Source organism: Scyliorhinus canicula, chromosome 10 (genome assembly GCF_902713615.1).
Source record: "Scyliorhinus canicula chromosome 10, sScyCan1.1, whole genome shotgun sequence".
Classification (NCBI taxonomy): Eukaryota; Metazoa; Chordata; class Chondrichthyes; order Carcharhiniformes; family Scyliorhinidae; genus Scyliorhinus; species Scyliorhinus canicula.
Window position 1 is genome coordinate 180653467 of NC_052155.1, and position 14618 is coordinate 180668084.

The window sequence follows — 14618 nt, forward strand, 5'->3', positions numbered from 1 at the left end:
TGTCTTGCTAAGCCTAGTGTGTGGCCAAGAATGGAGCCAATAAACAATGATCGTCTTTGTGGAATTGCTTTCTCTGCAGACACGTTTTCAGTCACTGCTAATCCGCTATTAATACAAATTCAAAACTGTTGCTGCTTTTACTAGAGATTGGACAGTAATTATTTAGCTGATGACAGTTCATTCATGCTCAACTCTGTAAAGTTACATTAGTTAACTGTTCTCAGTTCTTATTTTTTTCCCTCACTGCAAAAGGTTATTGAAATCCAATCTCAAAAAGAACCTTGCATTGAGCATTAGCATCTGCGAGTTTTCTCAGCAGCAGCAGCTTTCTCTTCACTCCTAATTGCTAAAGGCAAAGTCAATGGCAAAGAAAACACAATATTAAAAAAAACTAGCAGCTGAACTTGAGTCTCTGGGTTTATTGTAATGGAATTCTAATTACTTAAAAACAAATATTTAGAATTGCACGTCATTTATTTTAAGCTTCCGGTTTCTTAAGCAAATTATTCGTAAAGCTGTAACAGCTTCCAACTCACCCGTGTGAAGGTCCCTTCAAAACTATGAATGTCCATTTGTGGCTTCTGAGCATAAACATGAGCACTGATTGTAAAAAGGTCCTGTAAATTAAATTAAACAGGGCAGAGAGTCAAAAACAGGGAACATAAAATAGTCTATTCAAATGGAGGAAAGGTAAAATTGTGGTTCTCTTAAAATGTCAAGATACTTATTTAGAAATGACAATGTTCTTTCATTCTTAAGTATTAAAAAATGTTTAATTTACTGCCAAAAAAAAAACTTCATGGAGAACAGTGTGGCTTTGTATCGAGATTTCTGTGTTTTAAAATTAGCACTGAATGATACAGGGCATACATTCACTTCACAAAGCAGAAATAAAAAAAGTGCATTAGAAAAGTGTGGAAGTACCTTTAACAAAAAACATTTATGCAAGAATTACAGTATTAGTATCAAAGAGGTTTTTGTCTACCCTCTTAAAAATTCTGAAAGCTCTGTCCCACCCTTACGTTTAACAAGTTAAGCAATGAATGAACATGTTTAATCAATTTCTTTTTTTTCCCCGTGAAAAAAAAGTTTGGGAACAGCAATGAGATGATTGATTGCTAAAAATGTTTTGATTTGTCAAAGGGTAACTGAAACATATCAATAATTCAGTGCATTTCAATTAGTTTGTTTTAATATAAAAGTAATACATTACCACAGCGAAAGTCGTCATTAGAACTTCACTGCAGCTTACTCATACATCTAAAACCAAGAGCAATTCATCCTCCGATGTAACTAATTATTTTATGTGTACTTTGATTATATTCTTTTTTAATGAGATTCGATAAGAAGGCGATTACCATAACTACCCTAGACAGGGAATGGGACACAGGCTGCATATGGTGTGGGAAAAAAATGTCCATTTGTCAAAGGGGGAAAAAAATTTGATATTCACATTGCAGAACCTTTCCCCCAAATTCTAGTCACTGGCAGCACACATTCCACCTCGATAAAAGTGCAGAAGTCCACATCCCCTAACAAGCCAGCACCAGGAGAGCTAAGCCACACCCCACCTCAGAGAAAAAGGTTGGAAATGTGTGCAAGTGATCAATAGATACAAGACATGGTGAACAATTTGAGTACCATGCTTCATAGTTCAGGGTAGACATAGCTTCAGTAATGCATATTGAAATAATAAAGAAACAAACATGCATACCACAGAGGCTTTCCCATTGGCAGATTTGGAAAGGGACAAGGATTTAGCAGATTTGTGATCATTCACTGAAAATATCTGTCATGGTTAAGCCATTTGCAATAAAACTGAACAAATACAAGGAAATATTTCCAGGATATTTGAATATTAGCCAGGGCAAGATGCAAGTTATTTTAAGTTTGAACAGCGTGGCCTATTTTGATCATTTCAGGTTAATATGGGCAGTAGTGCATGAACAGTAGAAGGAGCATCATGGAGAATTTTAGGAACAACAGGTTGCGAGAGAAGACTGACAAAGCTGAACTCGCTTTCCTTGGAGAAAAAGAAGATTCCGTGACAGGAAAACACATCTGGATCTTTAAAATGCTGTAAACGAAAGCAACCTATTGGATTTGGCTCATAGGTATTAGAATCAGAAGGCACTGATTGAAAACTTACAGATATCAAGTGAGATTACAAGGAATTGCTTCCCCTTCAGAGTGGTGGGCTTATGGAACAAACTCCATTGATGGCATATGAACTCACTTCAAAAAGGGGGTTGAACACATCATTGTAAATAAGGTTTGAGGTTATTAAGGAATGGCTCACGAGTAGATCAGCAATGAATTCTGTAGAAGTGAGAATAGAGAGATAAATACTGGATTATCTTCTGATTGTAGAGAAGCAGCATTTACGCAGAATTTTCCGAGATTAAAGAGATGGAGTAGACTGTTCCCAGTAAATGCAAGAAACAAGCTTTTCTTGCTTCCGCCTGTATTCTTAAATATTAATGTGGCCTACCACTAACATTCACATGCTTTTTAAAACATGTCTTTGTAAACTTAACATAACAGTTTGATTATATTTCAGTTTAAATATTCAGGTCCCATAACAGCTCAAGTGCATAAATGCAACACAGTCTGGTGGTGAAGCACACAGATCAGGAATGTCCCAGAAACCGAAGAATAGCAGAAGAATGGAATTATATGCTGGAAACCCCCTAGCAGGTCAGTCAGAGACTGGAGGAGGTGGCGTGGTTTAAGAGTGAACAAGATTCAGAGGAAGCAGTCCCTTTATTAAGCAGAGGGAAGGAAAGAGAGAGGGTGAAAATGGATTGCACAGCCAGTAGGGTGGGAAGCTAAGGACAAAGGGCTGTCTTTCACAGCAGTAAATGTGTGATTAGGGGTGCGATTTTCCCACCACGTCATACCGGGAGCATTGCAGGAGAATCCCAAATCAGGGATTGTGCTGGGCACAAAAGTGCAAACGTGTGATCCAGATAATATTTAAATGAGCTATTATGATTTTTTTAATATGCATGGCCTATTTAAGGATGGATTCTCCCGGCTTCTGGTAGTCGTCGGCCATAGCAGCAAGGCCTCACCCGAGCACCGGTCTCTGCATGATGGGCACTCCAGGGGTCTCCGAGGTAATTGGAGCCCCCGGGGTGATCAGGGACAGGGCAGTACCCTGGCACAGGCAGTGCCAGAGATGCCAGGTCGGCACTGCCAAGTGTAGAGTCATGAACGGGGATATGAAGAAGGGCCATGATAAAATGAGGGCGGGAGAAGTAGCCAATGCCTGTGGTGATTGATATTGTCAGTGGGTGCGGGGTAATGGGGGGGGGGGGGGGGGGGGGGGCTAAGGGGGAGAAGGAGAGAGGGGGGTAGAGGCTCATTGGATGATCCGAGCACCCTTTCCCAATGGCTCCCCCAATCTCGGGATGCTCCAGTTTCGCCGGCAATTTCCCACTCCCCACTGCCTTACATAAATTTGTGTGGGCCTACACCGATGTAAACCCCCCCCCCCCCCCCCCCCCCCCCCCCCCCCCCCAAAGCAGTGACAGGTGTGGGTAAATTCAGGCTAAGATCTCACCCAAAATACCAGAAAGAAACATCCTACGAAACCAGTCAAAATGACACGCCATTTATTGAAAGAATTACGCCATAGGTGTTTATTAAAGCTCAACTCCTACTGTCAATTTCTGAAAGTCCTGTACCTCCTAGTGGGTATTTGGCAGCCCTCCTGCCTCAATACTAGTTTTCATAACTTTCATCCGTAATGGCGGGTCCCACTTCCTCTTTGGGAGAAGGTCCTGGCAGTGTGGAATGGGTGCCTCAATGTTTGGGGTGGGAAAGGGAAGTGGAAAAATAAAGAGGGACAGGTTGTACCAACAGAGCAACCCAACAGACGGTGGGGTCTATTCCTTTGATGCCAAATCTGCTTTTTCCTATTGCTTTGGGTGTTTCCATATTCTTAGCGTCCCATAAACGTATTTCATTTCCCTCATTGTGCCTCTGATTACTCCAGTTATCAGTTCTGCCATCTAATTCTTGCTGGCTTAGAGACTTTACAGTTCATTGTGTGTACAGTGGTGTGCTTCCCCATCTCCTACCCTCTGTTTTGCCCCATTGTGAATGTTTTCATCTGTAATGTGACAAAGTGTCAACGCCGACTTGTTGTGCCTGCCTTCTCTCTCTTCAGAAGGTGCTGAGTGTTTCCAGCATTTTCCATTTTAGATTCAAACATGTCCTTGGCTTGATTCATGGTCACATACTTTGGTGAAAGCCTCAATGGAGGAGGAGGGAACATTGCCCTCCAGTGTCACAACCACTTCTGTGTGAAGAGGGGAGTCAGCCACGGTTCCCCATCCTGTGACGCCTACTGGAAGGTGCACAACTGTGGACATTAGACAAGGATTGGATCAAGCTCAAGTTCTGACCAAACCAGAGTTAGGCAGCTTGGTACTCATCTTATAATGCCCAGGCTGTAAGAATGCTCAATTGGGCAGGAACACGGTTTAGGGTTACCCCCACCAGAATTAAACTTGCCCGACTCAACTCTGCTGGTTTCAAGTAGAAAATCAAAGCTCTCCACACAATGCAAGGCTTCCTTTCTTAATGCATATTGATGGTTCAAGCCTTAGAAGTGACTTTGCAAAACTAATAAACCAATGGGATTACTCAGAATGCACTAACCGATGGACAAATGACATTCATTTCTCAGAACCAAATTGTAAACAGAGATGGTTCATAACTTTCAAAAATCTGTACATCCATGGAGTGCTTTCCAACTGGATTGCCAAAGTAAGGTGTTAATCTTAAACAGCTGTAATATCGTGATTAGTAAAATAAAGCTTCTTAATCCAGTAAGATTTCCAGATACGGAATGCTGGAGTGGCAAATTTATTGAAGGAGGTGTACCAGCAATTGCACGTTAAAATTATTTCCTGTGAATATTTTTTCCCCCAGTAGTTGACTGTAGTGGGTAGCACAGTGGTTAGCACTGTTGCTTCACAGCACCAGGGTTTCGGGTTCGATTCGCGGCTTGGGTCACTGTGCAGAGTCTGCACGTTCTCCCCGTGTCTGCGTGGGTTTCCTCCGGTTTCCTCCCACCCAGTGTCTGCATGGGTTTCCTCCGGGTGCTCCGGTTTCCTCCCACAAGTCCCGAAAGACGCGCTGTTAGGTGAATTGGACATTCTGAATTCTCCCTCAGTGTGCCCGAACAGGCGCCGGAATGTGGTGAATAGGGGATTTTCACAGTAACTTCATGCAGTGTTAATGTAAGCCTACTTGTGACAATAAATAAAGAGTCTTTTGATAAATTCCAGTAAACTAATAACAACATTGCCCCCCCCAGTGATCGTTTCCCATTGCGACCGACTATTGATTGTGGACAATCCGTTTCTCGCAGCATCATTGTAAATAAACAAGTAACAAGAATGAAGCAGAACTACTGTACATCAAAATTAATTTATTTTCAAAAAGGAGAATTAGTTATGCACCAACACTGGATGGACACTCCCGGCAGTGGTCTCCACGTGCTGCCCCAACTAAGTCACTTGCCAAACTACCCAATCTCTTCATATCAATTTCGGGCTGCAACTCACTCCCGTCTCATCTTCCAATAAATATAGCTCTGCCAGAGTTGCCATTTTCGTCATTACACAATGTCAACTTTAATCTCTTCCTTCAGTGTCTGCCTTGGCACGGTGCCAGCACTCTGATTCAGAGGCAAGGGTGCTATCAATGAGCAACGCCTGACATTTCATATAATCCAAAATAGAAATAGGCCTTTCATCCCACCCAGCCAACTTCATCATTCAATAATCTTTGGCTGATCTGATTATAGTCTTAATTCCACTTTCTTGCATGCTGTCACCACCCCACCCCCACATAACCCTCAACTCTTTAGGTCAAAAATCTGCCCTTGGGCGCCATTTGCATGGCTCTCGGTAGAAGAAAATTCCAAAGATTAACAACTCTCAGAGGAAATTCCTTGCAGCTCAGTCTTACATGGGGAGCATCTTATTTTTAAATTGTGCCCCTTGTTCTAGATTGCCCTAAGAGGGCAAGCATCCTCAGCACCTACCCCATCAAGCCCCCCACCACCACGTTTCCATAATATCACCTCTTATCCTCTTATTCTAAAAGTGAACATGGGACCAAACTGCTCAACCTTTCCCCATGAGACAACGCCTCCTTCCCTGGAGTCACCTCAGTGAATCTGAACTGATTCCAGTGCAAGTAGATCCCTTCTTAATAAGGAAACCAAAACTGTAAACTGTACTCTAGGTTTGGTCTCACCAATGTCCTTTACAATGATAGCAAGTTTCCCTCACTTTTATACTCCATCCGTATGGCAATAAAAGCCAATATTCCATTTAACTTGCTAACTACTTGCAGTGGTTGGGGCTGGGCTGGTTGCAGGGGCTGGTTTAGCTCACAAGGCTAAATCGCTGGCTTTTAAAGCAGACCAAGCAGGCCAGCAGCACGGTTCGATTCCCGTACCAGCCTCCCCGGACAGGCGCCGGAATGTGGCGACTAGGGGCTTTTCACAGTAACTTCATTGAAGCCTACTCGTGACAATAAGCGATTTTCATTTTCATTTCAGTGCCTACATGCTAACTTTTGCGATTCATGAGGGACATGGACACCCAGATCCCTCTGTACCACAGCAGTCAGTGGTCTGTCTCCAATTAAATAATATTCTGCTATTCTATTCTCCATGTTAAAGTGGACAGCCTCAAATCATATTCCAGCTACCAAACTTTTGACCAATCTTTTTACCTATCTACATCCCTTTACAGACTCTTTGGATCCTCCTCACAACTTGCCTTACTACCTATCAATGTATTGTAGCCACATCTGCTATAGTTCATACCTTCATCCAAGTCATTAATATCGATCATAAATATTTGATACATAGCAGTGATCCTTGCAGCACTCCATGCATCACACTTCACCAATCGGAAAATGATCCATTTATTCCAACTATTACTTGCAAGTCAGTGATCGATTCACACTAACATATTACCCACAAATTCATGATCGCTTATCTTGTTCAATAATCTTTTATGGGGCACCTTACCAAATGCCTTTTCTAAATCCAAATACACAACTACCTGTTCCCCTGTAATCCACCATGCGTGTTACATCCTCAAAGAATTCTAATAAATTTGTCAAACATGATTTTCCTTCCGCAAAACTATGTTGACCTTGCCCGATTTTATTTTACTTAATTCATAGGATGTGGGTGTCACTGGCGGCCAGCATTTATTGCCCGTCCCTAATTGCCCTCAAGAAGCTGGTGGTGAACCGCTACAATCCATGTGACGTTGGTACATCCACAGTGCTGTTACAGAGGGAGTCCCAGGGTTTTGACCCAGCGGCAGTGAAGGAACGATTACATATTTTCAAGTCAGGATGGCGAGTGGCTTGGAGGAGAACTTCCGGGTGTTGTCCCATGCATCAGCCACCCTTGTCCTTCCAGATGGTAATAATTGTGGGATTGAAAGGTGCTGCCTAAGGAACCTTGGCGAGTTCCTGCAGTGCATCTTGTAGATGGCATCTTGTAGATAGTAACTGCTGCTGTTGTAGTGGAGGGATTGTATGTTTGTGTAGGGTGTGTCAAATCAAGCAGACTGCTTTGTCTCAGATGGTGTTGAGCATCTTTTAATTGGAGCTGGCAAGTGGATAATATTCCATCACACTCCTGACTGCGACTTGTAGACAGTGGACAAGTTTTGAGGATTCAGGAGGTGATTTACTCACTGCAGGATTTATAGCCACAGTATTTATATGGCTAGTCCAGCTCAGTTTCTGATCAATGGTGACCCCCATGATATTTATGGTGGGGAGATTCAACGGTGGTAATGCTATTGTATGTCACGGGATGATGGTTACATTCGCTTTTGTTGCGAGTTGGTCATTGCCTGGCACTTGTGTGGTGCGAATGGCACTTGCCACTTGTTAGCCCAAGCCTGGATAATGGCCAGGTCTTGATGCATTTGGAGATGGAGTGTCTTGGTATCTGGGGAGTTGCGAATGGTGAACAGATTGCACATTCACACACTGATGAACCATCTGGTTGGGGCTAGGACACTGCTGTGAGGAACTCCTGCAGTGATGTACTGAAACTGAGATAATTGACCGCCAACAGCCATAATTTACCTTCTTCTATGCCAAGTATGACTCCAACCTGCGGAGAGATTTCCCAGATTCCCACTGACTCCAGTTTTGCTCCGATTCATTGGTGCCACACTCCGTCAAATGCTGCCTTGATGTAAACGATTTCCAACATTTCCAGCTATTATCTCCTTAATAGGGATTCTAGCATCTTTCCAGTGACAGATGTTAGGCTAACTGACCTATGGTTACCTGCTTTCTGTCACCCTCTCCTTTCATGAACAGCAGTGTTACATTTCCAATCCACTGGAAGCTTTCCTGAGACCAGGGAATTTTGGAAAATTACAACCAATGCATCCACTACCTCTGCACCCACTTATTTTCCTCAGGTCCAGGAACATGTCAGTCTTTAGCCCGATTAGTTTTCCTAGTACTTTTATTCTGGTGATTGTGGCTGTTTTAAGTTCCTCCTTTCCCTCCTACTATTCTATTTTCCTTGGGAATCGTTTTATATCTACTATCAGAAAATAGGGTGAACGTAGCCAGATCTTTGTTGACTGGCGTGGACATAATGAGCTGAATGACCTTCTTTTGTGCTGTAAACATCCAAGAATCTATGAAAACTAAGAAGATGGATATAAAATTCAATGCCTTCGACATTTCCTTCTTTCCGTTTATCAATTCCTCAGTTTCATCCTCTGAGACACCAACGCTCACTTTAGCTACTCTTTTCCTTTTTATATAATGGATGTTTTTACTATCTGTTTTGATTGATCCTAATTTTGTTTCAAGCTGCAATTTCTCCCTCTTATTTTTTACCCTCGTACGAACGGGATATGGCGCTCGACTCATTGATCGACAGTTCCACCGCGCCACAGCAAAAAACCGCACCGACCTCCTCAGAAGACAAACACGGGACACCACTGACAGAGTACCCTTCGTCGTCCAGTACTTTCCTGGGGCGGAGAAACTACGACATCTTCTTCGCAGCCTCCAACACATCATCAGCGAGGATGGACATCTTGCCAAGGTCATCCCCACACCCCCACTACTGGCCTTCAAACAACCGCGCAACCTCAAACAAACCATTGTTTGCAGCAAATTACCCAGCCTTCAGAACAGCAACCACAACACCACAAAACCCTGCCAGGGTAATCTCTGCAAGACATGCCAGATCATCGACATGGACACCACCATTACACGTGGAAACACCACCCACCAGGTACGCGGCGCATACTCGTGCGACTCGACCAATGTAGTCTACCTCATACGCTGCAGGAAAGGATGTCCCGAAGCGTGGTACATTGGCGAGACCATGCAGACACTGCGACAACGAATAAACGGGCATCGTGCGACTATCAACAGGCAGGACTGTTCCCTTCCAGTTGGGGAACACTTCAGCAGTCAAGGACATTCAGCCTCTGATCTCCGGGTCAGCATTCTACAAGGAGGCCTTCAGGAGACCTTCAGGAGACGCGACAACGCAAAATTGCTGAGCAAAAACTTATAGCTAAGTTCCGCACGCATGAATGCGGACTCAACCGGGATCTGGGATTCATGTCGCATTACATTCGGCCCCCACCAACAAGCCTGGACTTGCAGAGGCCTACCGACTGAACTGGCTTGGGACAATTCACACCTCTTTAACCTGGAGTTACCTCTCTCTCTGCATCTTTGATGATTTGATTGCCTGCAGGTGCTCGCATTCCGGGGCATCTCTGACTGTGTCTATATAAACATTTCTGGAACAAGCCTTTCCATTCACCTGAAGAAGGAGCCGTGCTCCGAAAGCTCGTGTTTGAAACAAACCTGTTGGACTTTAACCTGGTGTTGTAAGACTTCTTACTGTGCTCACCCCAGTCCAACGCCGGCATCTCCACATCTTATTTTTTAGCCATCCTTTCCTGGTTGCTAAAATGATCCTAATGTTCTTGCCTAGCTTCCTTGACTAGCCTCGAATGGTGAATATTTCTTGTAGTCTTTCTTTCTCAGCGGAATGCATCTTTGTTGACGGTTAAGAAATATGTGACTGCTGCACTGCTGTCTTATCTTTTAACCCATTTTTCTGTTCCATTTCAGTTGGCTCTGTCTATAAACGTTGGAATTGCATTTAAGGCACTAGTTTCAGGCCCATGTCCCTCAGCCTCAAACTGAATGAGAAATTCAGTCATGCTAGGCTTGATGTTACCAAGATAATCCTTTCCTACAAGGTCATTAATTAACTCCATCTCATTGCACATCACCAGATTCAAAACAGCCTATTCCCTGGTTAGTTCCAGATTATTATTCAAAGTAATTGTCCCAAATCTCTCACAATTATCACAGTACATTTCTTCCAAACACCAATTATTTCTCCATTTATACTAGTGTAGCTACTGCCATACACCCAAAAATTATTCCCACCAGCGACCTTGTTCCTTTTTGTCATGCATCTGCCCAGTAACAGCAGTAAAACACATTTAACAAGGCATGATAGGTTGAAATTTGCCACCCAGCAGAAGGTAGAAATCTGCCCAGTGACAGCAGTAGCCTGCATTCAAAAGGAATGGTGGGATGCAACTTTTCCAGTAACAAGATTAGCAGGCATATGGACAGAATCAGGTGTAAATCACCCTATTAGCAAAAAAGAGTTTACCTAGCCAGATCAGTGGAGATATACACATGCTAATTTCTAGTGTCGAGAAATTTGAGAGAGGCAGACAGCCAAATATCTAGAATGAAGAATCATTTTTCCCCCCTTTTTTTTAATAAAGTTAGAGTACCCAATTATTCTTTTCTAATTAAGGGGCAATTTAGTGTGGCTAATCCATCTAACCTGCACATCTTTGGGTTGTAGGGGTGAAACCCACGTAGACACAGGGAGAATGTGCAAATTCCACACACAGTGATCCGGGGCCGGGATCGAACCCGGGTCCTCAACACCGTAGGCAGCAGTGCTAACCATTGTGCCATGTGCCGCCCCAGAATGAAGAATCAAATGCTATAATTGCCAGCACCTTCAGAAGCAGGGAGGTCAGTTTTACATCTAACAGCCCGAGAGGCCAGTCCACAACTCACAGCCAGAAAGCTCGGCCTGCATCGAGGTCTTAGAGCCAAGATAGAGCGGAAACCTTCAATAAGGCAGTTTTAATATCTTCGCTGAACCAAAAGATGTTTCCCAGACTTGATTACCATCCTTGTATTGTGTGGTAACGACAAACTGGATTTGACTTATGTATTTATATAATTTTGATGTTATTTGGGGAAAAGGAAAAGTCTTAAGAGTTCAGGAATCGTAGATATATTTTGGAATAAGGGGCATGTTCTACATAAACTGGATGTGCGTGTAGTGATTCATATACTTAAGAGTATATGAACAGCCAGGGGTTAAATTAAAAAGCAGAACCACAGGAGTATTAATCCCTGAATTACTACATGAGCCATGAGCCAGTGACAGAGTAACTAAGATCAGAGAGTTGAAAGAGGAGTGTGGGGGAAATGGATTGTGATTCAGAGGTGAGTACTGGGGAAAGAGGGAGCTGTACTATTGGGGTGGCCTTCATCTGAACCACACTGGGGCCAATGTTCTGGTGAATTGTACAACTAGAACATACTCCGCACAGAGTGACCTACCTGGATCCCTGGTGCTGTGAAGCAATAGTGCTAACCACTGTGCTACCACGCAGCCTATCACCCCACCATGCAAATGCTATCCACCACTATTTATTTTATAGTCCTCTCTACAGTTCTAGTTGTACAGTTAATTTCCCCCACACTCATCTCTCAACTCTGTGATCTTAGTTACTGTCACTTGCTCATGGCTCATGTAGTAATTCAGGGATTAATACTTTTGTGGTTCTGCTTTTTAATTTAGCCCTGGCTGTTCATGCACACAACAGAAATTCATTCCTCGTCCAATCTAAGTATTGGTACCCACATGGACCACGACAACTGGATCCTTTCTGGCATGCTAAGAAGATGTGAAAGAAAATACACGTCTGTCTCACCCTAACAATTTTATATATTTTTCAAATATTATGAATAAAGGCTTCAAACTGACTGAAGCCTTGACTGACAAATTCACAAAAGGAATTTCTTGCTTTAAGAAACAGCACAAATCTTGTTATCTCTAAAGATGCATCCTTGCCCCGTGACTACAGAAATCAAATTCCAAGGAAGTGCACAAAGGCACTATGTTGCATGACCTCCTCCCCAATATTGACTTGTTAAATAAAGGGAGGCAGTCTATCATCAACCAAACAATAGCAGAACCAGAACTCTGTCCATGTTTAAAATGCCTGACCCTCATCTCCAGGTGCTCTTTCCAAGAGCCGGCGCAGACTCGATGGGCTGAATGCCCTCCTTCTGCACTGTAAATTCAATGATTCTATGATTCCAGTGTTTCGGTTGGAATGTCTGAACTTCAATACCAGTGCCTACGCCAAGACTGATTCATCTTAGTGTGCTTCTCCCAGCATGGACGGACCATAGTGCTACTGGAAAAGTGAATTACCCTGCAGTTTCAGCTTGCTAATCTCTCTGAAGGACAACACCATTGGGCTCCCACTCCAAGTTCTTCTCTAGCCCCAAAGAGATGTCCTTAACCCTGACATTAGACAGGCGACACAGCCTTTGGGATTCACACTCTTGGCTGCACAGAACAGTATCTATCACCGAACTATATGTCCTTTATTACAACTACACTGCTTTTTATTCCCCTGTCCCCACTTAAATGGTCCCTTGCATCATAATGCCATGGCCAGTTGGCTCATCCTCCCTGCTGTCCCAGCTCTGAACAGCAACTAAAATCAGTAATGCTCAAAACCCCAAAATTAGAGGAGCACAGATATTTATGAAAAATGAAATGAAATGAAAATCGCTTATTGTCACGAGTAGGCTTCAATGAAGTTACTGCGAAAAGCCCCTAGTCGCCACATTCCGGCGCCTGTCCAGGGAGGCTGGTATGGGAATCGAACCGTGCTGCTGGCCTGCTTGGTCTGCTTTAAAAGCCAGCGATTTAGCCTGGTGAGCTAAACCAGCCCCATTTAAGGAGGGTTGTCAAACTGGCAGAGGTTAGAGATGGTTTATAGGCAATAAGGATATATCAGTAAGGTCGCATCCAATTTATTGGACACAGACTCTTCAATTGCTACCTTCCATATCTCTACACGTGGCTGGCTTACAGTCACACCCTCCTGTATCGAACCATAGACCAAATCTGAAGTACCTAGCCTAAGGGGTTGTGACTGCCTCCTGGAACAAAATGTCCAGGTAACATTTCCCCTCCCTGATGCATTGCGGAGTCCAAAAGGCAGACTTCAGCTCATCAACCCTTGAGCCAAAGTTAGAGTTGCTGCAGATGCTATGGGTCGGCTCCCACAAGTGCAATACATCACCAGCCCTTTTATTTAATTAATTAAGTTTCCAGTCTAGAAATATTACTCAACAATTTTTCATAGTTGGAGTTCAACTAGTTAAGCTAGCAATTTAATAACTTACTTGCATCTCCGAGCTTCAGCTCCGACCACTACTTTTTTTGTAAAATACCAGACAGTACCTCCTCCCTCACAAATTCCCAGAGTTAAGCACTTGGCCTCGCTGCACTCAAGACAAATTGCACCTGCTTGCTACTTACTTTGTGCGTCTGCTAGACCAATTTATACTAGCAGAGATTCCAGTGACCAGAGTCAGCTACTGCTGGCTTGGGAACTAGTTCTAACCAGCTAGGTAATTAATTCACTTTGCAGCTGCCTCTCAGCAGGGGAGCTTGTTGTTCACCAAGACTGAAAGAAACTAGAAGTTGCTGCTCCAGTTCAGTTAAATGCCAAATGAAAACTTGGCTAGTTTTTAGAAAGAGATCAAACATTAGAATTCCCTCACATTTCACTGCAGTTTCACCATGGAACCCCCTTGGACCACTGCCTCGCTCATGTTTCGAAGAATACCTGATAGCAAATGTTACCTATAAATCAGCCACATATTGCAGGGCATTGCAGGTTAGCTGCTGGGGTGACCTTTGAAAACTCTTCACTGTCTTTCCCTGGTTAAACTATCAATTTTATTTGTCTGGCTCCTTCCATCTGTGAAGTATATGTTATTCTAGCTGTTGTGGAAGGTTTTTTTAAAACTTTTCACAGATCCCCCTTCCAACAGATCTGGCACTAATAACATTGCTTATTTATGTCTATTGCACCCGATTTCTTCCACAGTCTGGAGCAACCCAAGGCAACTTCATTTGTGCCTCCTGCAGATTCACTCGAGCTGCTAAGCATAACTTTATTAAAATGAAATGTCAACTGATATCTTACTGCACCTCCAGCACCAGGCAATTTTGGTTCCTTGCCAAGCTGCATCTTAATTTTATAATTCTCATTCCCAGCACTCTTCCATCCTGAGGGCACAGTTGCAAGCTCAGTTTTCTTCTACAACTCTAATTTTATTGATATTGGTAAAGAGCCTTCCTCCTGGATTAAGCAAATAATGTAGACTGATTGTAATGCAATAGCGACTGTAATGCAATACCCTCATACAGATTAGACTTC

At 43.3% G+C, this 14618-nt stretch overlaps 1 protein-coding gene across 1 annotated transcript in view; it reads right to left on the reverse strand.

Annotated features, from left to right (window-relative positions):
* The window catches only part of atp9b (ATPase phospholipid transporting 9B), a 340330-nt gene that overhangs the window by 154907 nt on the left and 170805 nt on the right, over positions 1–14618 (reverse strand). The window contains exon 9 of the mRNA XM_038810251.1: positions 537–617. Within this exon, the coding sequence (XP_038666179.1) occupies positions 537–617 (81 nt within the window). The remainder of the gene's footprint in view (positions 1–536; positions 618–14618) is intronic.